Source organism: Sardina pilchardus, chromosome 24 (assembly GCF_963854185.1).
Source record: "Sardina pilchardus chromosome 24, fSarPil1.1, whole genome shotgun sequence".
Taxonomy (NCBI): Eukaryota; Metazoa; Chordata; class Actinopteri; order Clupeiformes; family Clupeidae; genus Sardina; species Sardina pilchardus.
In genome coordinates this window covers 15,997,202-16,023,201 of record NC_085017.1, presented here as the reverse complement: position 1 = coordinate 16,023,201, position 26,000 = coordinate 15,997,202, and the positions used below count along the sequence as shown (strand labels likewise).

Sequence of the window (26,000 nt, the reverse complement as noted above, 5' to 3'; positions counted from 1 at the left end):
CACCCAGGGAGAAGCCTTGATGGTGCTTCTGAAGCGGGAGGGTGTTTTTGTTTGCCCTGCTCCCTGTGTCTACACGTCCACACCCTGATTAGAGAGAACGAGAGCGAGAGCGGCGCGGTGTTTACCCCCCCCAGTGACCGCGCGGCCGGCGTGTGAAAACACGAGGCCGCGCCATCACAGAAACGCAAACACACACGCGGCGGCTTCTCCTCGACCTCACCGCTCCCCACCCAACAACCGGGCTGGCAGACAACAGCACGCGCAAGAGCTCCCGTGTTGTCGACATGGCGACAGCTGACGGCACACAATGAAACACCCAAAAGTAAACAACGTGAATCTGAGCCAGTTCAAATACACTCTCTTGAAGGGAACCTGATTTTTTCAGTGCGCTAAACGGGCTGTAACTGTAAACGTCAAAAAAAAACAAAAAAAAACAACAACCCAGCGGTGGAAGTCAATAAAAAGTAAAGTACATTCTACTCTATTCAATTCGCTGACGGCGTCAGTTTCACTTACCTCTCGTACTCCTGGTTGTCGTGGTCACAGCGGGCATCCTTGTGCTTCTCCCAGTCTTTGCCGTGGCGGCAGGTGGTGAGCGAGATGATGTCCTTGCCATTGTGGATGTGGTGGAGCGCGTTGCGCGTGTCCGAGCCGATGCCCGTGAGGTAGCGCTTGCCCTTGAACATGAGCAGGTACTTCCTCCGCGGCGGGACCGAGTTCCTGAGGAGCCAGCCGCGCTCGCCGCCTTTCTGCGGGTGGTCGCGCGAGAAGAGCGGGATGGAGACGTCGAAGCCCGGCCGGAAGTGCTCCGAGTTCAGGCTGGCCTTGGCCAGGATGGCCTGGCCCACGCGGAAGCCCAGGTCCTCCGTGTAGTTGGGCCAGGTGCCCGAGTACAGGTTGAAGACCAGGTGGTTGCGCCCGTCGTTCCACAGCGGGTAGCCGCGGATGCGCTCGTCCACGCTGGGCACGAACTGCGCCGAGAGCTGGTCGCGGTCCAGCGTGTCGATGGCCAGCACGAACAGGCAGGCCTCGCGCGGGTCCGCCGTGTAGTAGCGCGACTCGGTCACCGACGCCAGGATCTTGCGGTAGCTCTCCGAGACGCGCTCGCCGCGCTCCGACGGGTAGACGTAGACGCGGAAGCCGGACGCCGAGCCCCGGCACCGCGAGAAGTCGAAGCAGGTGTCCATGCGGCAGCGGCTGTCCCGGTAGATGCCCGCCCAGGCCTGCCGGCGCTGCCGGGGCGAGTCGCCCGACCCTCCGGACGCCTGGAGCTCGTCCAGGGCCGCGTAGCCCGGCAGCAGGGCCCGGTCCACCCACTCGGGCCAGGGCCTGGGGGGCTCGTCGCCCGCCCGGGGGTTCAGCAGACGCAGCAGGCGCGACTGCACCCCGCCCCAGTAGAAGAGCAGCAGCCAGCAGCACGCGCACAGGGCCAGCAGCACATACTTCTTGCGCGCCTGCATGGGTCTCTCTCGCTCGCGCTCGGCCCCTCGCTCGTGCGCTCCCTCGGCTTTTTTGTCGCCCAGTTTTCTGGCTCTCGCTAGCTCGCTCGCTCGCGTCACTCGCTCTCTCGCTGCCCCTCAGCACTTGGCCTCACTGGGGAAGGGGAGATTGAGTTTGGGGGGGGGGGGGCTTCTGGGGGGGGTGGGGGTAGGGTAGGGTAGGGGGGGTGGGGTGGGGTGGGGGGGCTAAGGGGGAGGGAAGGGGATGTTTTAGTGGACGATCATGGGCTGGGAAAATCCAGGAGACAGCAGTTCGGACATGACTCCCGAGCCCGGGTGGGTCCAGCTGCCCATTGGACAGCACGAATGCTAAAGGGCTTCTTTATTTCTCTTTCTCTCTCTCTCTGTCTCTCTATCCCTCCTTCTCTCGGTATGCGCTCAGAGGCCTGTGGCTGCTCGTCTTTGCCACACGAGCGAGCTTCTCCTCCGCTGCCTGGCGCTGGAAATGTCGACGACGACGACAAGGACGACGGGCGAAGATCTCTCCCTCCGTCTCTCCGAGTCCCTCATGGCTAGGCGTGGCTTCCTCACCTCCCTGAGAGCAAAGACCGCAAAAAGACAGAAACGGACAGTGGAGAAAAAGAAAGAACGAAAGAAAGAAAGAAGGAAAGAAAGAGAGAGAGAGAGAGAAGTAAGTAAACACCCCGGGTTCGGCAGATGGCCCGTTGCCTGCTCAGCAGCTGCCCACAGCATAGCCGGGGCCGTCCGGCAGACAGGACCGAGTGCGCCGCTCTCCACACACGTCTAATTTGCCTTTGCCCACAAGCCCTCATTATCCAAACACAACAAACCCATATGTGCAGTAGTGAGGCCTGGCGCACAAACATGCGAAGCCGACACATACCAGCGCAATCATCCTAAAGCACCCAAAACCGCCCTCAGAAACACAGGGCTGCGGCACATCTTCCTTGGCTTTTCCCGCACCAACTTCAAAGCTCGAAACTGACAAACATACAGTACACACACACGAGAGGGAGAGGACGGTATATCCCACATGAAACATGTACTGCAAGCAAAACATAATTTTCCACAACAAGAGGGTGGTGTGTGTGTGTGTGTGTGTGTAGTGTGTGTAGTGTGTGTAGTGTGTGTGTGTGTGTGTGTGTGTGTGTGTGTATGGATGTGTGTGTGTATGAATGTGTGTGAGTGTGTGTGTATGAATGTGTGTGAGTGTGTGTGTGTGTGTGTGTGTGTGTGTGTGTGTATGGATGTGTGTGTGTGTGTGTGTATGCATGTGTGTGAGTGTCAGTATGCGTGTGTGTGTGTGTGTGTATATATGTGTGCATGCATCATGCATGTGCATGTACAAGTGAAATCCTACAGGCAAAACAAATTTGGTCCGACGTGTTCATCTGGTTGCACTGTGTGGTCGCCATGCAGGCGGATGGGCGCGCGCCGCTTGCCTCTCTGGCTCAGAGCTGGGGCTTCACATGCTAAACATGAGCCTGGCACAGATACCATCACCACCCATCAAGCTGCAGTGGCCTGGGCCAAATCTGCTGCTGGTGGGTGGTAAAAGGGAGGGAAATATAGGCCGGTTTTGTTTTCGTTTTTTTCAGTCCAGAAACTGACCTGAAGTCAGTGGAGGAAAAACAAACCCGGCTCTCACTTTATGGCTGGCCAGCCATCGTTCGTCTGAAAGGGCACAAGACCTTTTTTGTTTGCCTTGTTTTGTTTGCTTTTTTCCCTCAGGTTTTAAAACGTGCAACGGCACTCAGGTCAAAATATCTGCCAGATGCCCCCGTAAACCTAAATCCACCTCAATGTGTGTGTGTGTGTGTGTGTGTGTGTGTGTGTGCGCTCAAATTTGCTTGGTACCTCTCAGACAAGGTCAGTGTTTCAACTGCCTATCGACATACAAAGGCATCTTTCAGACAACATCTGCCCTCCGCTGCTCTCAACATCACCCTCCTCTTTCTCTCGGTTGCACCCTACCTAGGCAACTAATAAACACATGCGCCTCTTCGCTCCATGTTATTTAGATGACCCCAAAATGGAGGAAATGTGCATTTTTTTTCAATGCGTGTGTGTATGTGTGTGTGTGTGTGTGCTGTATGTAATCAGAGAAATCAGGGTGTTGGCCCGTGGCACCTCTCTCCATGCTCGGTGGCAAGCGCACAAATTTGTCGGAAAACAGACGTGCGGGATTCCATTACATAGCCCTCATCAATAATGCATGTCTTCCCTTAGTTAATGCATTGATTTTCCTTCCTTTATTTCTTTGCGCTGCACTGTGCCTCTCAGGTGAAGTTAATCTCAATTTTCCTCAGGAATCGATCGGACTTCAGATGTGCAGCACGACCCCCCTCCCCCATCAGCCCCCCCCCCCCCCCCCCCCCACCCCACCCCTCCCCACACACACACACACACACACACACACACACACACACACACACACACACACACACACACACACACACACACACACACACACACACACACACAATTTATAACAAAGCAGAAAGCTACTATGCCCCCCTGCAGTGGGTAATGGAATCAGTTTTCTCTCTCTTCCTCTCTCTTTCTTTCTCCATTTATCTCTCTACCCCCCCCATCTGCGTCCCTCCGCTCCGTGCTGGCGGTACCTAGCTGCCTTAATAAATATGGGACAATGCAGATGCTGGGCAAGCCTGGGCTTGAGGGTCCCTGGAGCCGCCTGGAGAGGAGAGAGGCGAAAGGAGGTGGAGGAGGTGGTGGTGGTGGAGGTGGTGGTGGAGGAGGTGGCGAGGCAGCGGAGAGCCTGCGCCCTGCCTGCCTGCCGGCCAGCCGCACAGCACTCTGACAGGGATCGATGTCTGCTAGCGGCCCGGGGACTAAGAGGCCCTGGACGGGAGACAGGTAGCAGCGCTCAGCTGCTGCTGCTGCTGCTGCTGCTGCTGGAAGACAGCCGCAGGCGGTGTACATGTGATCCTGGCACTTGCCTAAAGGGCACCAACGTTTGGGGATGGGGATTTATTCATTTTTTACGGAGAGGAAGGCAACCCGCCCCCTACTTCTGCTAATGTAATCTCTTCACCCCCAGGCAACATGTGGGCCTGCCTGGACCACCACCACGGACTGACCCGAAGTGGACACTGGACTTGGGGAGTGGGGGTGGGGGTGGGGGGGCTAGTTGGCCAACGGAGCTGGCCCTGATCTGTATAGACGTCAGCACCCAGCTACCTGGGAAAGCAAGGGGGTGACGCAAGGGAGGCATGCAGCATGTGACGGTAAGCTGATAGGAAGTTGACAGTCGAAACCCCCCACCACACATGTGCTACCCGCTGCACTGAAAGGCCCTGGGTGTCAAACTGGGCCTCTTGTTTACCCCTTCCGATGCCTGTTTGCTTTGGAGGTGGATTTAGACTTCAATGGACACAACCCACATCTATGGGCCCCCCCCCCAGTTGGGGTGGAGTTGTCCTTTGAAATCAGGGCCACCGTGGAGTCCTCCTGCTTTCAAAGGTGCGTTTGCAGAGCAGGGACAGGTGGGAGAGGAGACGGGTGGGGGCTGGTGGGGTACGGGGGGGAGACAGCGATCTCGGAGAGAACAGTTGTCCTCCAGGACGAGCTCCCCTCACGTCTAGCGCCTGTGGGCACCAGGGTTGTTGTTACACATGCAGGACGGACGACAGCTGGGCAGCCGGGATCATCGCGCCTCCTCCTCCTCCTCCTGCTCCTCCCCCTCCTCCTCCTCCTCCTCCTCTTTCTCCTTGTCTCCCAAGACATCGAGAGAACTGTCTTCCACATCCACTGTCTGCTGCCAAGAAGGCATGTTTATATGCTAACATTACATCTGCTGCAAAAATCATTACAGTAACAATGACGCACTTATTTCTCTCTCTGTGTTTTTTCCTCCTTTCTTCAGATCCATATCAACCACAACTGTGGGGTCCTATGACGCTCACCAGTGATTCTTTCAGCCAGGGTATTTGACAACCTCTTGGGTCCTACTCGGAGGCCCTCTGGCATGTCAGACGTAATCAATACAGACAAACAGCACACCGTGCAAAAAGGCAGCAGCCGTTTCTGGAAAATTCCACGTCCTCCCTGTCCGGCAGAGCAGCACACTTCAGTGGTCGGCAGATCTGGACGGGTCACTTTACCCCCTACCCCAATCTCGGGTCCCTTTCCTTTACCCTGAAACGGCCAGAATATCTCAGATCAGGTGCACTGGGTGTCTGCATTATCTAACCCACATTTGATTTCTGTTTCCAGTGAGCCGCCACCACCACCACCACTCGAACACAACGACAAGAGAGAGACAAAGATAGACGGAGGCAGAGAGAGCAAGGACGACATCTCAGATCAGACCGTTTTTTTTTCTGTGAAAAAAAACAACACAAATCTTGTGGCCAGAGCAGCAGGCCCAGCTTGCCTAAAATTAAACGCGGGACTCTGTCATTATGGGCCCCGGGAACGGCAAGCCCGTGTCAGCTCATTGTGCCCGGCCTCTGTGGCGGGGAGGAGGGGGGTGACCAGGGACCAGGCTGTGGTCCGTTGGCACATGCAGTGGCATCGATGCTGACTCTTCGGACGTGTTTCTGGGTAAACATCTGAGAGGGCAGGGTTTGTAAACTAGTGGTTGTTGGTTGTCATGGGTGAACGAAGGGCAGAAAAAGAAAACAATAGCATAAATAAAACAAAATAAAAAAAACAAACACACAATGACTTGCTACATTCCGTGTGGCTAAGCAGCGGGAGGGGCAGAGCGATGCCAAACGACAACATCCTTGCCATTTTAAACGAAAAGCTCAAGCTCAGGGGCCAATCACCACGAAGCCCCAGCTTGTACAAATCGAAAAAATGGTCGGACGTGGTTAATAACATGTTTACCTTCAGTGGCCCCGTCATCCCTCGTCACTCTCTCCACGCAGCACTATTCTTCCAATTTAATTTCACAAGCAGCAATAATTACCACTCTGCTTGATTAATTATGTCTCAACTCTTTGCTGCTCGTAGACGCCACAAGGGCTAATTATCGAGAAGAGGAGAATGGGCTGGCCTGGTACAATTAAAACCTCTGTGGACTCGCTTTGTGTTGCTGAGTGTAGCAGCAGCATCTCAGGGCAAGGGAAGGCAGACACTTCTGAGTCCACGGACTGTACGGGACCGTCTGGCTTTGGATAGCCCAGATATCACACACTGAAATGTAAAGACATCGCTAGAGCTATGTTCTATGCCAAGCTCTCTGACAGACAGACGACTTCCATTCAGTACTACAGAGGCACAGAGGAAAACAGCAGTCTGCATACACTGTCTGTACAAATCGAGGTAGAAGCAGTCAGGTGGCTTGTTCCACCCTTCCCCCCCAGTCGCCTGCAGGTCATGGATTACTGTAGGTTGTCACCATACAATGGGTAACAGTGCCAGACACAGTGTCATCCAGATTTTGGAGGCTTCTTGTCAACCATCCAGCTCCCTCGTCTTTTCATTCGGCGAAGTGATCTAGTCACACTATTGTTTGATTTCACAATCAAACTATTCTATTCATGCAAATAGAGGCTGGTTGAGAATTGTTGCTCAGTTGTAAGCAATTAAAGCAAAACAGGGAACATTTAAACCAGTCTAATGCAAGATACATGAGAGGTGATGACTTGTACGAGGTCAATCCTGCTACTTGAAAAGCAGAGGTCTAATTAATTCTGCCTCCATGTGAAAAGCGCAGCTGAGGAAATTCTCTGAGAACGTCAAATGTTCAGTCTGCACACAAACTCTATACTCTTATGTAACCGCTCAGTTTCCGTTCAATATCACCTCTAGTTCTAATATTAACATAGGTCGGAAGTCTTTCTGACAATCTCCCTCCAATCAAACCAGTACTGAAATAGTCATACGAATACAGTGAATGTCAGACCTGTTAATTACCTAAACAGTGCTCCTCCAGAATGTCAACTAGGTACCGCATCCTTGATGGGTTTGAGTGTCTCGTCCACTTTAATATCCACAGTTTGAGGACGCACAAATACAGAAATATCACATCACTTCTGTCTTCAAGCGCCCCGTCCCTATGAAAGTAGCCTTCAAACTGGACGGACTGCGACTAAAACGCTCGCCCCTTCTTGAGTCACCACGAGCTAAGTGCGATGTGCCTGATCGTCTTAAACGTAAACGCTTGGTGCTGACGGTCTCCTCAGTTTACGAGCTACACAACATGATTGAGTTACACGACTGACACGCGCAAGCATACGGACCAGGAGCGTACGTAAAAATAATCACAGTCACCGCGACTGTCCCCTCCTCCACCACCCCTCCGTGTCCCCTCTCTACACAACCGTTTTGCTCATTCCCGACCCCATGTCTCCTCATAGGCAAGCTGTCGCAGACACAGTATCCGTTACCTGCGGCACGACTTTTGGTATTCCCAGCTAGATCTTCCCGGTCAGTGGTGTGTTGATCGGACAAGCCCTAGTTGCCGAAAACATCACGAAACATGTGACATATGGATCTCCAGTTTTTTACTCGCGTATAGCCCCTTCAAGCTAAGGTATTCTGACACTGGTGAAGGTGCATAATTGAGTATGTGATAAATAGGTGAATAATGAGACGCCAGTATTATTGAGGCACTTCCTACCGTCCTCGTTATGTGGTTTTGCCTCCTAGCAACACAGTCAGTGCCGTTTGTGTAGAGCAATACAGTAAGCATGCTAGTATGAAATATGGATAATGAACAATGGTCGCGGTGCCCTTGGCCACCCCGCTGTTTACTTATAATGGATATATAGCCTTTGCGCATTAAAACGTAAGATGGTGAAGGATAGTAGCCTACTCCAAATGCTGATAATTCACTTCGCAGAGGATCGAATAGACTTCATACAAAATGTGGCAGCAGCGGAATACAATACGATTATACACAACGGTAGACAGTAGCCTACCACCTCACCCTGGGATCGTTCAGTGGTCTGAGCGCTCTCCACAGCAAGATTGCCCGTGCCGGCAGCCTACTTCAATGCGAATCCGCTGTCAAACACCGGCGTGGTCATATTGGAGCCTTATCCTGCTCAAGTGGGCTGGGATACACGCACCCATACACACTGTGTCCATTTGCGCCGTAATATCTGAGGTAAATTGTCCATTTTCTCATCCACAACATTCCGTACGACCCGCCCCCGGCATCTCTGATTGGTTCGCCACGCTTTGAGGTGCCTCCATAGATGATAGAGCTGTATTTAAAGTAAACATGCACATCTGGACAGCGGTGCTGACGGCTACTGGGGCTTCTGGGCCACTGAATTACACGTATGGCGCTCGACTTCGAAGTGAACCAAAACGTAGCACCGCAAATGAGTGTTTTTGTAAGGTGACTGTTCAGAAAGGAGAGCGAGATCATACAGAATACTCAAGACAGCAGGCCAACTGAAACAATAAAATAAAGTAGCCTACAGAGCAACTGCAAATCCTATCGCACCAATAGTGTTCCATCAATTCAAATCATTCTCCTTTAAACGCAAAATGTCTTGTGTATAGGGGCCCTTCAACTGGGAACAATACAAACATACTGTGTTTGAAAATCGTATAGGCTAAATTAGTGCAAGTTATGGGTGTTATGACTTGGGCCTACCCTTTTAATCTCTCGAAGAGTGCAGAAACTGTTGGTCTCTAAATATTCCTAATTTCTTTTTTCAAAATACCCCAGGCAGATTTATTTGCACTGAACACAATCAGGCAATCAAATTATAAAATTACAGAAAACGTCATAGAACATTATAAAAACAGCACATTAAATCAAGGTGTGCATTGACAAAATTATTCTCGTTTATTCCATGATGTAAACATAATGGAAAATAACATTATATAAACAGATAGCTCATGAAAAGAGGACAAACTGGTATAGATATAGCCTATCAAAGGAATGACTTCATCTATAATGGAACTAATATTCGAGTGTGTAACAGGTGTTCCCTGATACACTAGCGCCCTCCTGTGTCAAAAATGAAATCTCTGTTACACAAGATGCTGACAAAACGGGAACTCCTCCCCTTGCAGCTACTTCCTGTCAGAGGAATTGCAAAACATCAACAGCTGAATGTATGAACGTACTATTTCATAGCTAGTAAGGTAAGGCATTAGACAGCACACATTTTCCTGTAATTGTTGGTGCCCGTATTTGGCCAGTTTTCATACCATTGTATTAGTTTGAAATGGCTAGTTCTGTCTGCTGTCATCAGCCGGCTAAACAGCCAACAAGCGTAACGTTCAGTGAAGTTTAAGAAGCGAGTGGAGGATGAATAACATAGAAGGCTATACGGCAACATTGTATCAACTACCTGTTTGAAATGTTATTTTTTTTACGAAGTAGGCTACTGTTTTGCCAGTCAATGATTTAGCTATGTGCAATGATGTAACCAACCTGCTATGCAATGCCATTGCAGAGGCACAATGGACTCGCTCCCAACTCACGTGTTCATCGTGAACTTAATGTGACTATCCTGCAAACTAGTGTTTGCAAAAGTGTAATGTGGGTCGACTGATGACGGTTTATCTATATGATGAAAACAAATTAAAATACGTTACAGTTCATAGAATGTCTAAGAAGCTATGGGTATCTTATTGTTGTTAAAACATTTCACGACATAATAATCAATGTATCTGAATCCTTGCACTGCACAGTTTTTTTTTTTTTTTTTTGCATTGTCATATGGAAGCCTATCAGGAAATGCTTGAAATGCTAAATCTGGGAAAGTTATTCTCACTCATTTTGAATGGTTTCGGCATTGTGCTATTATTAGGTAATAGGTTACCCAGTGTGTTTTCAGGTAGAAAAGTAGAGAATTTATAGGCCTACAAAACTGTATTCAAAGTAGCCTACAGAGAGCATTACAGGCCCAAAACGTGTGTGGCTTTTTATTTGTTTGTTATGGCCTGTAATGCTCTCTCTGCACTTTGAATACAGTTTTGTATACATTTCAGCCCCTGAATGCGGTCTCTACTTTCCTACTACCTGACTGAACTTTTTCTTTACACACCAAATTTCTTTACACATCAAATTATTAGACAATAGGCGTAGATGTCATCTCTGACCAGTGTGTTTTCACTCAGACTTATTTCCACATGTCTTCACAACCTGCCAGGATTAGATGACATAAATCTGTGAACGATTCACAATACTTTTTGTTAATGCTCAACAGTGGGCATCAAAAGCGAGGAATCACGGCTATCCTGCGTTGGTTGGGCTGGTTCAGGATGGCGGCTCAGACACATAGGGTGATGGCATTGACGGAGTGGGAGGACCGTTGGCAGACAGGCAGGACTGGCTTCCACCAGCCCCAAGTTCACAGGTACACAATCCTTCAAAGTAGTGGAATTATAGTCTGGCATGACATGATTGCTTTTGGATGTTTAACTGCAGTATTAAAGAAACATCATGGTTTAGATTTGTTTGAGTAGTGACTAAATCATTTTTACTCACCTTTAGCTAGCCTGGTCATACCAAACCCTTGTACTAATATGTAACGGTGTAGGGAAATGAAATTGAGCGGAAGCTTACGTATGGCTATGCCAGGCTTACCTTTAGCAGCTATTTTGTTCTTTCCTGTTCACTTTACATAAACAAGGTGTAGCAGTGTCTTTTGTTATTTAAGCCTACTCAATGTCGCTTTACATAAACAAGGTGTAGCAGTGTGCTTTGTTGTATATGCCTACTCAATGTGACTCCTTTTCATTGTCTGACAGGCTGCTTGAGACCCACCTTGACAAGGTGCTGTGTGGGCGGAATGAAGTCCGGTTCTTTTTTCCTCTCTGTGGGAAAGCTGTTGACATGAAATGGTTTGTCCATAGTTTTATTACCTGCTGTTATGAAAAGTCAAGAAGCTTTACAGCTTCATGAGCTCACCCATAGTCAATTTAAATACTAGGATATATATGGTTATGGTTATTGTATTTAGCAAAAAAAAATGGAAAAAGGTTCGCACACTTGAAATCCTTCTTTTTCATTTTCTTTTCTTTTCTTGAGCACAGAATAAAAGACGTTTCGACCGTGTGGTCTTCTTCAGATGCACGGTCGAAATGTCTTTTATTCTGTGCTCAAGAAAAGAAAATTAAACGAAAAAGAAGGATTTCAAGTGTGCGAACCTTTTTCCTTTTTTTATGATTTACCCTTGTTGTGTTACCCTTGCACCTTGACCTGGGATGTGCACAAACTTTTTTCTATAACTTATTGTATTTAGCAGACACTTTTGTCCAAAGCGTCTTACAGATAGATGAAGGCATCAGGTGGTATTTCAAATAAAAGTGATCATAAAACCATATAGATTCTGACACTCTATAAAATGAGGTCTTGTTAAAATGAAGAACTCTGTGCATCAATCCAAAATCAACTCTGAAGAAGACACAGTTGTGTTGTAACGTCAGTTTGTTTGCACCAATAAAAGACTGCAAGTGAGATCAGTGTGCTCCAGTCTCCTTCCTACTTGATACTCTATAAAATGATTGTGCATTTTTTTTTATCATTCTGGAAGATTTAACTGCTACACTCCAACAGTGAACGTATCCTTCTTGCAGGCTAGCAGACCAGGGCCATTCCGTGGTGGGGGTGGAGATATCCGAAAAGGCCATTAAGCAGTTCTTTGAAGAGCACAAGTTGACCTACAGTGAAGAGTCTGTCCCAGCCATACAAGGGGCAAAGGTGTTCAAGGTACAACATTTTACACTTATACTTATCGTTTACTCCACATCAGTGAAATTATATCCTTTTAACGGAACATGCAGCATCCTTTTAATTATTAAGTAAGTTTTTTTTGCATTGCATTCTTTATTTTAGGATTGTATTTTCAGGTCTCTGAGAGCATTCTTTGAATGCAATGTTTGATTTCTTGCATGATTGAAAGACTGATTTTTATTTGAAAAGGATAAAATAACTCAGCCTAGGTCTCGTTCTCTTTCAATGGCCTCTGCTGACAAACTGATGTCCTATACTCTAAATGTGCTCTATATCAAGATTCCGGAACGAAAGATGAATATGCATGAAACCACATCTCATTTTCTCTGCAGAGTTCTGACGGGAAGATCTCTCTGTATCAGTGTGACCTCTACAAGTTTTCCAGGTATAATAGACACAGTTCCTAATCAGAAATGAAATATAGCTGCAGACAGCGATTAATGGGTGCCAAGCAGATGTTGATGAAGTTGCCTCAAAAGGGAAATGGTTGAACTGTTTGAATATTTGAAAAAAAAAAAAAGCCCATGCAGTATAGGAAGTAGGAAATAGGAGTATACGGGAGGCGCACAAATTTCACAATTTTAGGTTCATCTCAATTGTAGCACCCTCATAGCATAAAGTGCGTAACTTCTATAGACTGCGTTCACATGCACTTTAGTATCCCGGTTATGATCGGGGACGGTTTTGAAGTATCCCGGTTTTGAATTTGCGCATGTAAACATCATACCCTGATTTTGGAACCGCGGATAAGCCCTTATCCCGGTAACGAGTATCCTGGTTATGCTAGGTGGTGTACTCCGAGAGAAACCGGGATACTGTTCCATGTATACACCTTATCCTGGTTTCTCAGGCAAAACACGTATTACATTAGATTCTAGTAACCGGGATACGGAGTGCTAATAGAACTTTATTGTTGGTAACCGGAATACTGTTATTCGTCATGTAAACAGGGATATTAATAACCGGGTTTCTCTGTGTTCATGTAAACACCATATCCTGAATATGATCAAAATCGGGATAAGCCTCATAACCGGAATACTAAAGTGCATGTAAACGCAGTCTATGTGTCATTATGAATGAGCCTAGGTCAATGATCAAGCCTAGCCTAGGATAAAAAGGAATTTCAGTTTTCATTGCACTGCTTTTGGACTTAGCCTACAGTGAAAATGTTTTTGCTGCAGAGCGTGCTTTGCTGCGGAAAACTAATAATGCATCTTCTCTGCTTGGACCCCTTATAATGCCAGTTACAACAAGTTATTTACCCTAGCTGAATATGATTGAAGTGTTTAATGTAGATCAGTGAGATTTCTTGTTACATGTTTTGTCTTCTGTGTCTTGCTTTAATGTCTGTATTTGAATGAGTTTTAATAACAGACAACGTTCTAATGATTTTCTTTTTGCTCTGTGTTTGCAGCGATGTTGTAGGGCAGTTTGGGGGTATCTGGGACAGAGGCTCCCTGGTGGCCATTAACCACTGTGACAGAGAGAAGTGAGCCTTTTTCTCATAAACTTCAGAGCTACAGTAAATAACTGAAATGCCTCATAGGACTGAATTGTTTACAATGTTATGATTGTTTTTAAAGATATGCTGCTCTCATCCTATCCCTAATGGACAAGAACTGCCGGTATCTCGTGGACACATTGTTGTATAACCCAGAATTATACACAGGTAAGAGCAAACATCCATAGCCTACTATCTGAACACATCAGTTCAGATAATATTGAGAAATGAGTGGGGAGTGAAGGTTATTTGCTCTGAAAGTTAAAAACAGAATTTATGTCATGCAGGTCCTCCATTTTTAGTTACTGATGAGGATGTTAAAAATCTCTTTGGTAAGTGTCACAGTTCATTTCATGTGTCTCCTTCATGTTATGACAATGTAATAGCTTCACATTTAAACAAATTATTGGTATAATTTTACATCAGTAATGTCATCATCTGGGATATGAATTTAATTACAGGTAAAACCTGTGATATTGCATTCCTGCAATCAGATGATGCTTTTACGGATCGCCACAAGGAGTGGGGTCTGGACTACCTCACAGAGAAAGTGCATCTGCTGACTCCGAAGGCTAATTAGGAGACTGGAGACCGAGTTGATTTGAAGAATGGTTATAGGAAATGCTGCTAAAATTAGTGATCCTTTTATCAGAGTTGTGTCACACATGTGACATAATCTGTGATCTTTTTTGATTGATTTTTACTCAATTTCATTCATTGATTTTGCCAATAAACAAAGCATTTTTATGGATTTGTTGTTATTATCTCTAATCAAGTTAATAAATGAATTGCGTATCAAATAACAAATCAACTTACTTGACATGTTCAAATGGAAATTTTCGTAAGTGTTCATATTCATTTTTGTATATGAATCTAAAGCCCAATTCACACCAAATATTCCCGACGCGACGAGACTGAGTTGCAGCGGTGTGAATTAGAAGTTGCACGTAGTTGCAAGCCGTCGCAAGCCGTTGCAGAGCATTAAACATGTTGAGTCGCAGTCGCAAGGTTTTAGAACGTCACGGCTCGTCTCGTCGAGAATCTTTGGTCTGAACCCTACTTAAAAATTCCAAAGTTGTTAAAGACAAGAGCCTCAAGTGTAACCACAACCTTCACCACAAACAGGCTTTGGCACTGTGGCAATCACACAGTCAGAACAAATAACAATATTTTCTAATAGGGCTCGGGCACACGCACCGAAAGTAATATCCATTCATTCAGATGCAGAAGACAAGAAGCAGAAATATAGTATTAGCGATTCTTTTCCTCTTGCGATCATGGGTTGTGCTGTTACACCCCACTACACAGCAACATACGACCAAGAGGGCAAAAACTAGGAAGGAACACACTAATAGGCGGGAGTAAATCCATAGTAATCCATAGTAAACTAAGGAGTGAGGCTGCCAATATGGCTGTGCCCGCAAAGTTTTCACGTCATGATCTCGAGCCCTATTGACCAGCACAGTGCAGGGTCAGGAGGGGCCGTCACCACTACTAACAGCTTCTCAACAAGAGAAACAAGCTGCAGCTGTATCTGTTCAAATCTGGGCCTTGGCCAGACCTGGGGTTGATAAATAACAATGCAAGTCTGTGCCACTTTGAACTTTAGCTGTGATTTACAGTTTTTGCCCGTTGCTTGAACACATTTTGCAAAACTTCGCTCACCATACCAAAACTCTACACTATAGCGAACATAACACAACACTAGGAAATAAACCTTTCACATGTATGCCAAATTGAAACTCTTCTATCAGTACCTAAACTCTGCAATCAAAACCCAACAATCCTTTGTCAAAATGTAACTCTGGTGACAAAATGAAACACACTTGCATCATATGCATACACTTGCAAATCAGGAGGAATACACTAGTCTACTTTATATAAAACATATTTGCTTGAATACATTTAGAAAAACTTCACTCATTGTGCCAAAACTCTACACACAAGGAAACAATGACACAACACTGGGAAATATACCGTTCACATCACCATTTCCAATGGCTAAACGAATGGGCTTTTTGTAGATGGCTGATTGGTGTTCAGTTTTGCAAGTAAGTGCGTTCAGGTGTGTATTTGAGTGGTTGCAATTACCCGATGTGTTTTGTATTTTGGATACATGTGTTTAACAAATGGTACTATGAGATTTCATTTTTGAACGAAGTGTCTATGTATGACATAGAGAGTAGTATGCAGGACCAAGTGTGTTGCATAAAGGAGTAAGTGTGTTACAGAATTGCAACTAGAGTGCAAAGCAGCACTTTTGTTTAAGGTATAGGTACTTGTGTTTGAGATATGGCAACAAAACTTCAAGTTGTGTTACTTTAGTCTAAGCATGGGTCTATAGTGTTCAAGCAACAGGCAAAAACTGTAAGTAACAGTGAGGAGAAAGAGGGGGGGGGGGGGGGGGTACGTATGCTGGAGAGTTGCTTATGCTCCTGCCACACCACACTTGAGTGGAAACCTTTCTTAGAAGTCAAAGGCAAAATGCAGGAAAAGGACATAATTGATCTTTTATCTGGCCCTGTCACCTACTAATGAAACATCAAAAACACAACAATAAAACATTTTTGATGTAGTGATATTTGTGTTCACAAACATTAGTCAATGCAGGGTATGACAGCCAATCTAAATTTATGTCATACGTCAATGTCTTCTCTGCTCTTCTTTGTCAAGACAACTGTATTGTGAGCTGCTGTTGTCTTTTCTCCAATCATACCAAAATGGCATCCATTAATTAACCAGGAGAAACTGGAAAGACACATTGGAGTTATCTGAAGACATACGCAAAGATTTATAGCACACAGGTCAATCCTTATCGTAGGAAAGGCTACAAGCTTTTCGCAACTGTTCATACTGTAGATTAAAAACGAAACAAAGTAATACAACCACTGAAATGCAATAACAGTAAAGTTTAAAAAAAAAAAAAAAAAACTGTAGAGCTTTGGAGATGATTAGGACTTGCCGAGTAATTTCTAAAGGCTTAAATATAATTTAGATTGTTTTAGGTTTGCAGAGAGAGTGAACTCTTGATGAAACATCTTGTCTGAAACAGGACGGCAAGAGATTTGTTCTGCCCTCAGATCAAGATACAGAGAGCTGAAGAGAAAAGGAGACATAAAAGAGTGAGGGGAGATGCACAGAGTAAGAGAGATTATATTCATATTTTTAGAACAAGATACCACTTGAGAATTTTCTGGCCTAAAAGTTTCAGCATATGGAGAATAACTAACATGAAAAAAATCAAGCAAGATGTTTCTCTCAGTTCAGTCTCCAATTGCATTTTAGAGCCCTGTTGTTTAAGGTCACCGAGTACTGTTGGTAGAGGGGGAAAGAATCGGTGCTAGTATAATTATTCTAAAAGCTATGCTATGGGGGCAGATTTTAGACTGTGTTTCTGCCTCTTAACATACTCAAATGTCATTGCAAGTGAACAGGAACCGGATCTTTACGAGACACTCTGCGAGTTTAACTCCATAATTGTGAAGAAACAAATAGGGGGATTCACAGGGGGACGGTTCCAGAAAGTAAAAGTCCTGCCATGTATTCTTTTTACCTGTGCACTTAACAGGTGATATCACTAATTATCTGATCTACCTGGTTGCTAATTAAGATGACCTGTTGATTTGCTTTTTATTTTCCTGTTTACATTGTATTGTATGTTGTGTGTGGTGTCTTAAGCTGCTGGGACCTTGAATTTCCCCTTGGGGATCAATCAAGTATCTATCTATCTATCTATCTATCTATCTATCTATCTATCTATCTATCTATCTATCTCTAAATGGTTGGATCAAATACCTGGCAGGACTTTTACTTTCTGAACCCGGGATGTCCACCTCTGTCTAGGTCTAATGAGAGCTCCACAACTCTGCATCACTCTGCACCCCTGGTGGCAGACACGAGGATAGACCACCCCATTATATGCATTCCTGGATTTGGCCAAGGAAATCTGGTGCTCCTGGCAACAATCCTACATGGGTACTACTAAAGCCAATGCACAGGTATTAAGCCTTCTTGCAGCCTTCTTCATGTCTCGAGTCAAGGAAGTGGTGGCAAAACTAACTGTGCTAATGAAGCCCTGCTGCATCACAACCCTCTCTGGCTGAGAAGTTGTACAGGTGTGTGGGGCAATCATGCCATGCACTGAGCACCACAGCACTGCAGCAAAGATTTATGCCGGACGAGCTCCTCTACCAATGCCTTGGTGACCTCATGGGTACATGGCGTTAGACTTGGCATTGTTAGCGACAAAGTGCTCTGCACTAGCCCAGGACTGCACTCTGGTTTTCAAGTAGCCCAGTCTGACCTTCCAGACAAAGACAGTTACCCTCTTTCTGCCCCAGTGTCTCTCGAAGACCTCTTCCAGTGTTGGTTCCAGCAACCGCATCAGCGTTCAGTGCCCCCAAACACGGCGGCCCTTATAGCACTTTTCTAATATCCCTTATAGATGACCCACCTAAACTTTGACCAGGAATACTTGGTAAATACAATAAGAACAATGTGCAATGTAGAAGCAATCATATCATATTAGTATAGTAAATTTGTTTAGCAGCACAGAATAACGTCACCTTTCCCAATCTCTGAATAATGTCAACTTCCCTTTTATTTTTTACTTGGCACATGGGCACTCTGTGTATAGAAAACATATGGGCATAAGAGCATGAACACCCAGGTACTGGTGGTCTATAATCAGTCAGTTATCATAATCAGTTGGTGGGCCTTATCCAAAGATGTTGAGAACCTATGGGATTGATCATAAACTGTCAAATCAAATGAGAGTACAGCACTAGTCATGCATAACTTTTATTGCCTGTGGACAGACGTTTCGGGTTATCTCCCTTCTTCAGTGTCAGGCAGACAAACATATACAGGTGCAATCAATGTGATCACTGCACTTGTATCCACTCATGACTTCATTAATTAACATGAAAACATGAAAATAAATTAAACAAATACATAAATCATAAAAAGCAATGCAACAACAATTAGGTATCAATGTGACTAACTGTTTTTGGATTCATCAGTTAGACACATTGATACCTAATGGACTAAATGAGGAATTGTTGTTGTAATAACGTACAATTGTTATGGTCAGTTTCCCATAAATGATTTAAGACTAGACTAAATGCTTATTTTCACAGGAACTCCCAATGATCTCCTATGTTCTTTGGTCCATTGTTATTACAGTAAATATGCTTAAATCACATGAACCCGTGAGGAGCAGGACAGTCGTCCATACACCATCATCTTCTACTGACAGCCAAGCAACTACATCTACTACCACTCAACTGCGGTCTTCAGACCAAACAACATGACATTACAGTAGGCCTATATTTCATTAACATTTAAAAAAAAATAAAAATATTTGACCCACTGTAATGGATGAAACACACACACACACACACACACACTCTCTCTCTCTCTCTCTCTCTCTTTCTCTCTCTCTCTCTCTCTCACTCTCTCTGTGTGAGTGTGAGTGTGAGTGTGTGTGAGTGTGAGTGTGAGTGTGAGTGTGAGTGTGAGTGTGTGTGTGTGTGTGTGTGTGTGTGTGTGTGTGTGTGTGTGTGTGTGTGTGTGTGTGTGTGTATGGATAAGACAGAAAAAATGGCTTAGCCATGTTGTCAGTAGCCTATAACAGTGTACTCTGGAGGGATGTTGAAGTAGCCTAAATATGGCTAAAGTTTTGATGACAATTGCTGTAAATTGTAGGTTAAACCTTAGTGTATAGTATGTGTGAGTTTGATGCAAGAGACTGGGCAAGATCCACATTTACACTTTTACTGCTTTTTTTTCTTTAATTTGTTGACAGACCATGTCATTGCAATACAGAAAGGAAAAGACAGCACTGCAAAGGGAAAAAAGTAGAAATGTAAACATAAGAGTCTACAATCTCTAGTAGGCTATGGGTTCATGCGACTGGGAAGTTCCCACGAAGTGAGAGCGTTCACTATGTTGTATGACGTTAAAACCAAAGAATCTTTGGTTAAAACCAAAGATTCTAGAACAGAGCTCTGTTCTAGAATCTTTGGTTAAAACTCTCAAAGCCCCCACTTCAAACGGGGAAGTTCCCAGTTCATGTGTGATGTGTATGTGCACTCTAACTTTGAATTCGATAGATAGATAGATAGATAGATAGATAGATAGATAGATAGATAGATAGATAGATTGTATGTAGTCGTTATTTCCCATGGGAAATGACATGCTCTCCCACTCCACAGTGTTCATGAACGCACCAATAGGCTATGAGTGACCATAGGCCTAGGCTGTGTGCTGGTTGCTTAGACACTGTTTGTAAACAAATAGCCCCGAATGTCGGGGTTTCTGAATAGTTGATGTTCGCGTCGTTTTCAGCAAAGACCTGAGAGTTTTCAGCTTTCAGAGTTTTCAGCTTTGAAGATAATTTGATTTGAGTAGTTTTGACATGCCTAAACCAACAACAGAAAAGGTAGATCCACTTTTGTTAACTGTTGAATTCGTGAAATACATCGACTAAGGTAGGCTATTTTAGGCTACCATCATAACATTTTATGTTCAGTCTATGGTAGCCTAGCCTAGGCTACTGTCAGCAGAAGAGGAAATAACAATATTCATTCGGGTAGGCCTATTACTAAATTATAATTATTTTTCCACGACAGATAAATCTTCCTCCTCCAGGGCGGTGGATATGGAACGATGATATTAATGGCCTCGAATTCTCCTGGTAGGCAAAAAAAAACAAAAAAAAAACAACAACAACAATAGCCTAATTAAAAAAAAAAAAACACCTGTCAGTGATTTAGCCTAATACTTTTTGGAGTTCCCATTAATGGAACATTAGTGTTTTGTATCACGTTTTATCTTAATAGTTTAAACCCAACTGATGATGCCAAAGAAAAAAAGAAGATGTCGCCTCTGCATGAACAAGTCAAAAAGCGCCTGGAGAGGTAGGGGTCTAGCTATGGGCTCTGTGCATAGGGCCAACGTGAAGTCGTCAAATCAGTTTCCTGTTCGTTGTCATAGCTGTCCCCGTCCACAAGCATGAATATGAGTGCTTTAGTTGCACCAAAACCGTGAGAAATACAATGTGCGGTATGTCAGTCATAATGTCCATGGGCGGCTCCAATACGCACTGCTGTGTGTGCGCCACTCGGTTTGGCCTCAAGTCGTTATAAAAGCGGTTTTCACCATTTCCTAAAAACGCCAGCCTTCGTGCAGGCCAGTGAAGGATTTTTGGTGAGCATGCATTTTCAGGTTTTTGTTGACAACGTTGTCAAATAACAGGACACTGGTTTGCCGACTTTACATAAGATGTTGCACAGAACCCACAGGATTATATTTGCAAAAGACAGTTTCATTTCCAGCCCATTCACACACAACTGTTATGCCGATTTGTCTTCTTAAGGTCTGCGCATTTCGCGTCGTCGACCAGTAGAGGGCGTCGGAAGACTTTAGCACCAGGTCTGCTCGCCTGCATGTTTTTGTCCTCTATCAAGCGGGCCCAGAAGGAGCAGGTCACCATAGAGCACGTTAAGCGTACGTCTCAGATTTTTTTTTTCTGCTGATGGAATCACACTGAGCATGATTTCTGTGTTGACATGCCACCAACCACCAAATCCCCCCCCTTCCCATGCAACACACACTGTCAGCGGAACATTACCTCATTGTTTTTCCCTCCATTGTAGTAATGGTTATATCTGCATTGCAGAGGTGGCCTTGAGTTTACTTCAAGAGAATGAGGCCATTCCCATCCCACTCTGCTTTCTTTCTTTGATGAAGTATGTATGTATGTGCCCTTGTCCCTCTTTATCATAATAAGTAAAATACTGTAAAGTATACATTATGGTTGCTGTGCCTGTGAGGAACACAATTTCATTTGGATGATATTCTAGTTTGCATTGCTTGACAGGTGCATGGAGCTTAATGAATTTTTGGCTGCTCTGTTACTTTACCTGTCCTGCTATTTTGAGAAGAAGTCTCTGGAAAGGAAGCCAAAGCCGTTAATGGCGTAAGTAGCCTACAGTACAGTATATGCCGAGATCATATAGATGTGTTCTGATTCTGGATTTTGATTCTGATTCTGATTCTGATTCTGAATGTATCTTTAGTGCAGGTGTTCAGGATCAGGTCTCTGATTGTGTGTGGAGTGTGGTTGGAGTGACTGCATATTAGATGTAAATACTGTAGGTCTTTGAAGTGAAGCTGCAATGACGATAATATTTCCAATAGAATATACCCATCCAACAGTCAGTCTGTGCAATGTATTCAACAGTCATCTGTGTCATATCTTGCCAGAAGCAATAGGCTACATTATGTAACATAAATATTGCACGTTAAAAACATTTAACGTTTTTATTGTGATTGAATGATTGACCCTTATCTTAGTAGAGGCACATGGCCTGATATGGCATGAGATACATGTTGAATTCTTGAGGTAATTGTAATTCTTTTAGGCTATCTTGTATCTCAGTGAACCCAGCGTGACAGAGAAACAGGTGATGGCAGAGACTTGTGCAAAGGTCGACTTGGCCCAAAAACAGCTGGCCCTTCGCTACTCAACACTCATCCTAGGACTGGGGCTGTCCCAGCAGCACCACATGTCATGTGGAAGGTCAGGATCCCCTCACTATAAAGCTTTTTACAAATGTTTCAATTAGTGTGTGTTGCGTTTGCTAATATGCAACTTCCTGCTTGACAATGACAGCTGTGGTTTTGTCTCTGCAGAAGCAAAGTGTCGTGGACACACAGAGATAGACAGCTGTATGAGGTTGGTGCAGTAGACAGGATATTGTGGATATTAACTCAGACGAGACTCTTTCAAATACAAACAGTCTATGGCGTGTGTGAACATTTTTCTATTCACTTGTTTTTTTTGTGGTTATGTTCAGGCCCATTGTCTTGTTCAGAATTGTACATCAAAACAAACTCTGGTTTATAGTCTTGTTCTTTTTCTTTTGTTTTACAGTTGTTAACCACTACTGAGCGGCACTTTTAAGTATGATGTTATGTCTAGCCAATATTTCTTCCTCAGTGTCTGTATAGCTTTGTGTGCTATGCGGCGTGGGTGACATTCGGCAGGAAGGACCTGGAAGGGATTCAGGAGGAAGTAGGCCGTCTTCTGCGCTCCGATACATTCAACCCAACGCTGAACGTCAAGGAGTCCGAGAGGAGCGAGAACCAGGAGGAGAGCAAGGCTAACTCCAAAGAGCCCAGCCCAGTGACATCTGAGAGGAGGTATGACCAGGAACTGTTGTGGTCACCATATGGTCACACAGAGAGATAAGCCAAGATTTGAATTAGGAGTTACTTTTAATGGAATTTGCATTACCGTTTGGGAGGATTTCAAGATTTAATTGGTTTTAATTAATTGTTCACTGAAACTTAACTTTTCCCCCTCAAATATACCCCCACCCCCCCAAACACACACATACACACACACACACACACACACACACACACACACACACACACACACACACACACACACACACACACACACACACACAGACACAGACACAGAGAGAGAGAGTGTTTCATCCATTAAAGTGAGTCAAATATTTGTTTTAAATGTAGAATGTTGGTGATGAAATAGTGTTGTATTGTTTAATATAGATAATGAAAATACCATTCAGTAATATGTGAACATTAAAGCTTTAAGAGTTTCAGTCATCTTGCTTTAGTAATTGATTTCCCAAGTTTAAGCTTTAATTTGCCTTGTGTCATGCACCATGCCATGTCTTATGAAGAGCAAATAAACAGAAACCTTTGCTCAAAGTTTCATAGAGCTTAATTTAAACAAGAACATGTAGAACATCATTTGATGGTTAACAAGAAAATATTGAGAAGAATTATATCGAAATTTTCAGATAAAAATATTCTGCACACTTAATTGTCTTTAGTTGAAAACTTCAAGAGGCGCGTGTGGAAGATGGTTTTGTAATTCTGCATGCTTGACTGAGCCGTGACAGTTTTACGGGCAGCGTGGTCGTCCTCACTCGTCTCCTCTCGCGGGGTTCCCACCCTCCTGTCTCCCCACCTTTGACCCAGGAAGTCAGAGCGACGCCCAGCTCTGAGCAAGATCGTGACCCAGCGCTCCCCGGTCATGGTGTCCCTGCTGCCCTTTCCCCGGGAGGAGGCCCCTCACCTGTTCCAGAGGACCCACCCTCGCGAGCGCTCCGCCGCCAAGCTCTGCAACACCGAGGAGCTGATGGAGCAGCTTAGCGAACAGCTGGCCTCCTTCAGGTAACACCCCAGTTGGCCCAGGCTGCTTTAGCAGCAGCAGCAGCACCCCCATGTTTGCTCCCGGTCCATCTTCTTATCGTCGTTCTTCATCTCTCCCACACGCTCTGTCTCTGTCTTCACCTTCCTCGCTGTCAAGTACAAAACAATTCTCAAACTATTAGCTGCTGCTGTGTGTGGTGCATAAAATACTGTTATCACAGATATTATACAAATAGATGTTTTGAAAACAATACAATTAAATTCAATTCAATCTCTACACGAAAGAGACTGACATCCCATCCTACCAGTCCGGTTATTTGTGTTACGCACACTGGCGTGTTGGTGTCCTGGAGTGCCTTAATCTTGTAGAAGTCAACAAGAAATGCTGACATTTCACTATGATGATGCCTAATTTCATGTCCCCTAGAGTTTAGCTCTGCAGCTAGGGGCTTCCTATTGAGAAATGCTGTGTGTGTAAGCATAGGAGTCTCTCTCTAGAGACACAGAAGCCTCTAGTGACTACCATGTAGCAGGAAGTGAGTGAGATTCTCTCCCTCTCTTTCTGTGTCTCTCTCTCTCCTCCTGAGATCTTATTTATCTTTCTGCCTCTGTTGCACTCTTTTCCTGTCCCCAGCTTTGGCATTCTGGGAAAACCCCTCACCCAGTTCAGCCGCACCACACTAATGCCCCGATGGTCAGAACATTACGACGACGAAGACGATGATGATGATGACGATGATGACAACTCGTCGGTCCACATGCAGGCAAAGAACACTTCCTTCATGACCAGCCACATGTCCATAGCCGAGGAAAAGCCTGGGACCCAGAGCCGAGCCAACACAGTGACCTCACATGCCACTACTGAGGGACAGTCTTCAGTCACTGAGTAATATATGTGTGTGTGTGTGTGTGTGTGTGTGTGTGTGTGTGTGTGTGTGTGTGTGTGTGTGTGTGTGTGTGTGTGTGTGTGTGTGTGTGTGCGCGTGTGTGCGTGCATGTCAGAGAGAGAGATTTATATTATTTGTGCTAATCCAGAAATAAAACGTTTGCAGTTACGGCTGAAGTATTTATTAAGAAATTGTATACTGTTTCCATTCATACAGTTCATTCATGTATTAATGGCAAGTTATACATATCCGCTTATCTATAATCTTGTTCCCCCTGAATTCCAAATGTGAAACCAAATTACTTTGCATTCAACATCCAAACTGTTAATGTGATTCAAATAATTCCTCTCATGTAAATATTGTACTTGGAAATGGATTTGGCTGTGGTAATGTCAAATGTTCTGTGGCAGGTAACTGTTGTCACCCACTGACGTCCCAGTAACAAAATTCTTGTGACGAGAAGACGAGACAGCATATCCCCACAAGAATTTACCTTGTATGCACGTTCACCGCCTTAAGTGGTTCTCAACGCCACAGCCTACTTCTTCACCTGTGCCGAGGCAAGCAGGCGGCCAATTCAGGAGCAGCAGCTGGGCCAGCATAAGGGACTTTGCCCTCACCCTAATTGGCTGGTTAATCTAGGCTACTGCGGAAGGGTGATCCGGGCCTTTGGTTACACGGTTGAGCTCAGGAGGGGGCGGAGGAGTGGAGAGAAGCAGGCAAGGCTACAGAGGTGGGGCAGTTAAGTTGGTTTACAGGCACCTCCAGAGAGCCATATGTGAGAGATGTAGGCTAGAGGCTGAAGTTCAATCGCAGCTGAGCTTGAATCACCACCAGCAATTAGTCAGTGTGCTTGTTCAACAGGATATGAAACTGAAAAAGATCCAAGTCTGGATGCTAGATGTGTGGAGTCATGGGTAAACACAGCTATCTGTCTTGCCTGTCGTAAATGGCAAATGGAAGACTATTAGACTACTGGGAGACTGATTAAATTGTGCTCTAGAAGGAGCGATTTGTTTTTGACCATCTTTTCGTTTCTCAGTGTCCACGCTTGTTATCTGAATTGACATGCCTATTCCACCACGAGGGGGAGACACCCTACAGGTGGAAGGAACCTTCAATTGATTTTGCGTCATTAATTTCAAGTGTATGCCTTGGGAGGGATTCATTTTACCTTTATGGGGAGTTTAAACTGTAAAACTGTTATAGTTTACTGTTAAATGTATAATGACGAGATAATAATCCATAGTTTGTGAGCCAGTAGAGATCCCATAGCCTTTTTC

At 45.0% G+C, this 26,000-nt stretch overlaps 3 protein-coding genes across 7 annotated transcripts in view; 2 read left to right on the top strand and 1 right to left on the bottom strand.

The window, feature by feature from the left end:
* The window catches only part of LOC134072226 (exostosin-1c), a 46,914-nt gene extending 45,295 nt beyond the window's left edge, over nucleotides 1-1,619 (bottom strand). The window contains exon 1 of the mRNA XM_062528805.1: nucleotides 517-1,619. Coding sequence (XP_062384789.1) covers nucleotides 517-1,460 — 944 coding nt within the window. The 5' untranslated portion in view covers nucleotides 1,461-1,619. The remainder of the gene's footprint in view (nucleotides 1-516) is intronic.
* A 7,824-nt stretch (nucleotides 1,620-9,443) lies between these two features.
* On the top strand, nucleotides 9,444-14,387 carry LOC134072522 (probable thiopurine S-methyltransferase). The gene is made up of 9 exons (XM_062529252.1): nucleotides 9,444-9,536; nucleotides 10,607-10,756; nucleotides 11,151-11,243; nucleotides 11,979-12,111; nucleotides 12,468-12,520; nucleotides 13,550-13,624; nucleotides 13,719-13,804; nucleotides 13,924-13,968; nucleotides 14,098-14,387. The coding sequence occupies exons 2-9, from the start codon at nucleotides 10,662-10,664 to the stop codon at nucleotides 14,214-14,216; spliced, it is 699 nt and encodes a 232-aa protein (XP_062385236.1). The 5' UTR covers nucleotides 9,444-9,536; nucleotides 10,607-10,661; the 3' UTR covers nucleotides 14,217-14,387.
* A 4,439-nt stretch (nucleotides 14,388-18,826) lies between these two features.
* Nucleotides 18,827-25,067, top strand: LOC134072730 (protein phosphatase 1 regulatory subunit 36). 5 transcript variants are annotated; one of them, XM_062529558.1, is made up of 11 exons: nucleotides 18,827-18,955; nucleotides 20,269-20,333; nucleotides 20,479-20,556; nucleotides 21,015-21,145; nucleotides 21,318-21,387; nucleotides 21,519-21,617; nucleotides 22,080-22,220; nucleotides 22,334-22,376; nucleotides 22,641-22,843; nucleotides 23,657-23,851; nucleotides 24,465-25,067. In XM_062529558.1, the coding sequence occupies exons 3-11, from the start codon at nucleotides 20,516-20,518 to the stop codon at nucleotides 24,718-24,720; spliced, it is 1,179 nt and encodes a 392-aa protein (XP_062385542.1). In that variant the 5' UTR covers nucleotides 18,827-18,955; nucleotides 20,269-20,333; nucleotides 20,479-20,515; the 3' UTR covers nucleotides 24,721-25,067. The 5 variants fall into 5 exon arrangements, with proteins under 5 accessions (XP_062385542.1, XP_062385539.1, XP_062385538.1 ...); XM_062529555.1 differs by having other exon boundaries at nucleotides 20,451-20,556; XM_062529554.1 differs by lacking the exon at nucleotides 18,827-18,955 and adding an exon at nucleotides 19,938-20,078.
* The last annotated feature ends 933 nt before the right edge of the window (nucleotides 25,068-26,000 follow it).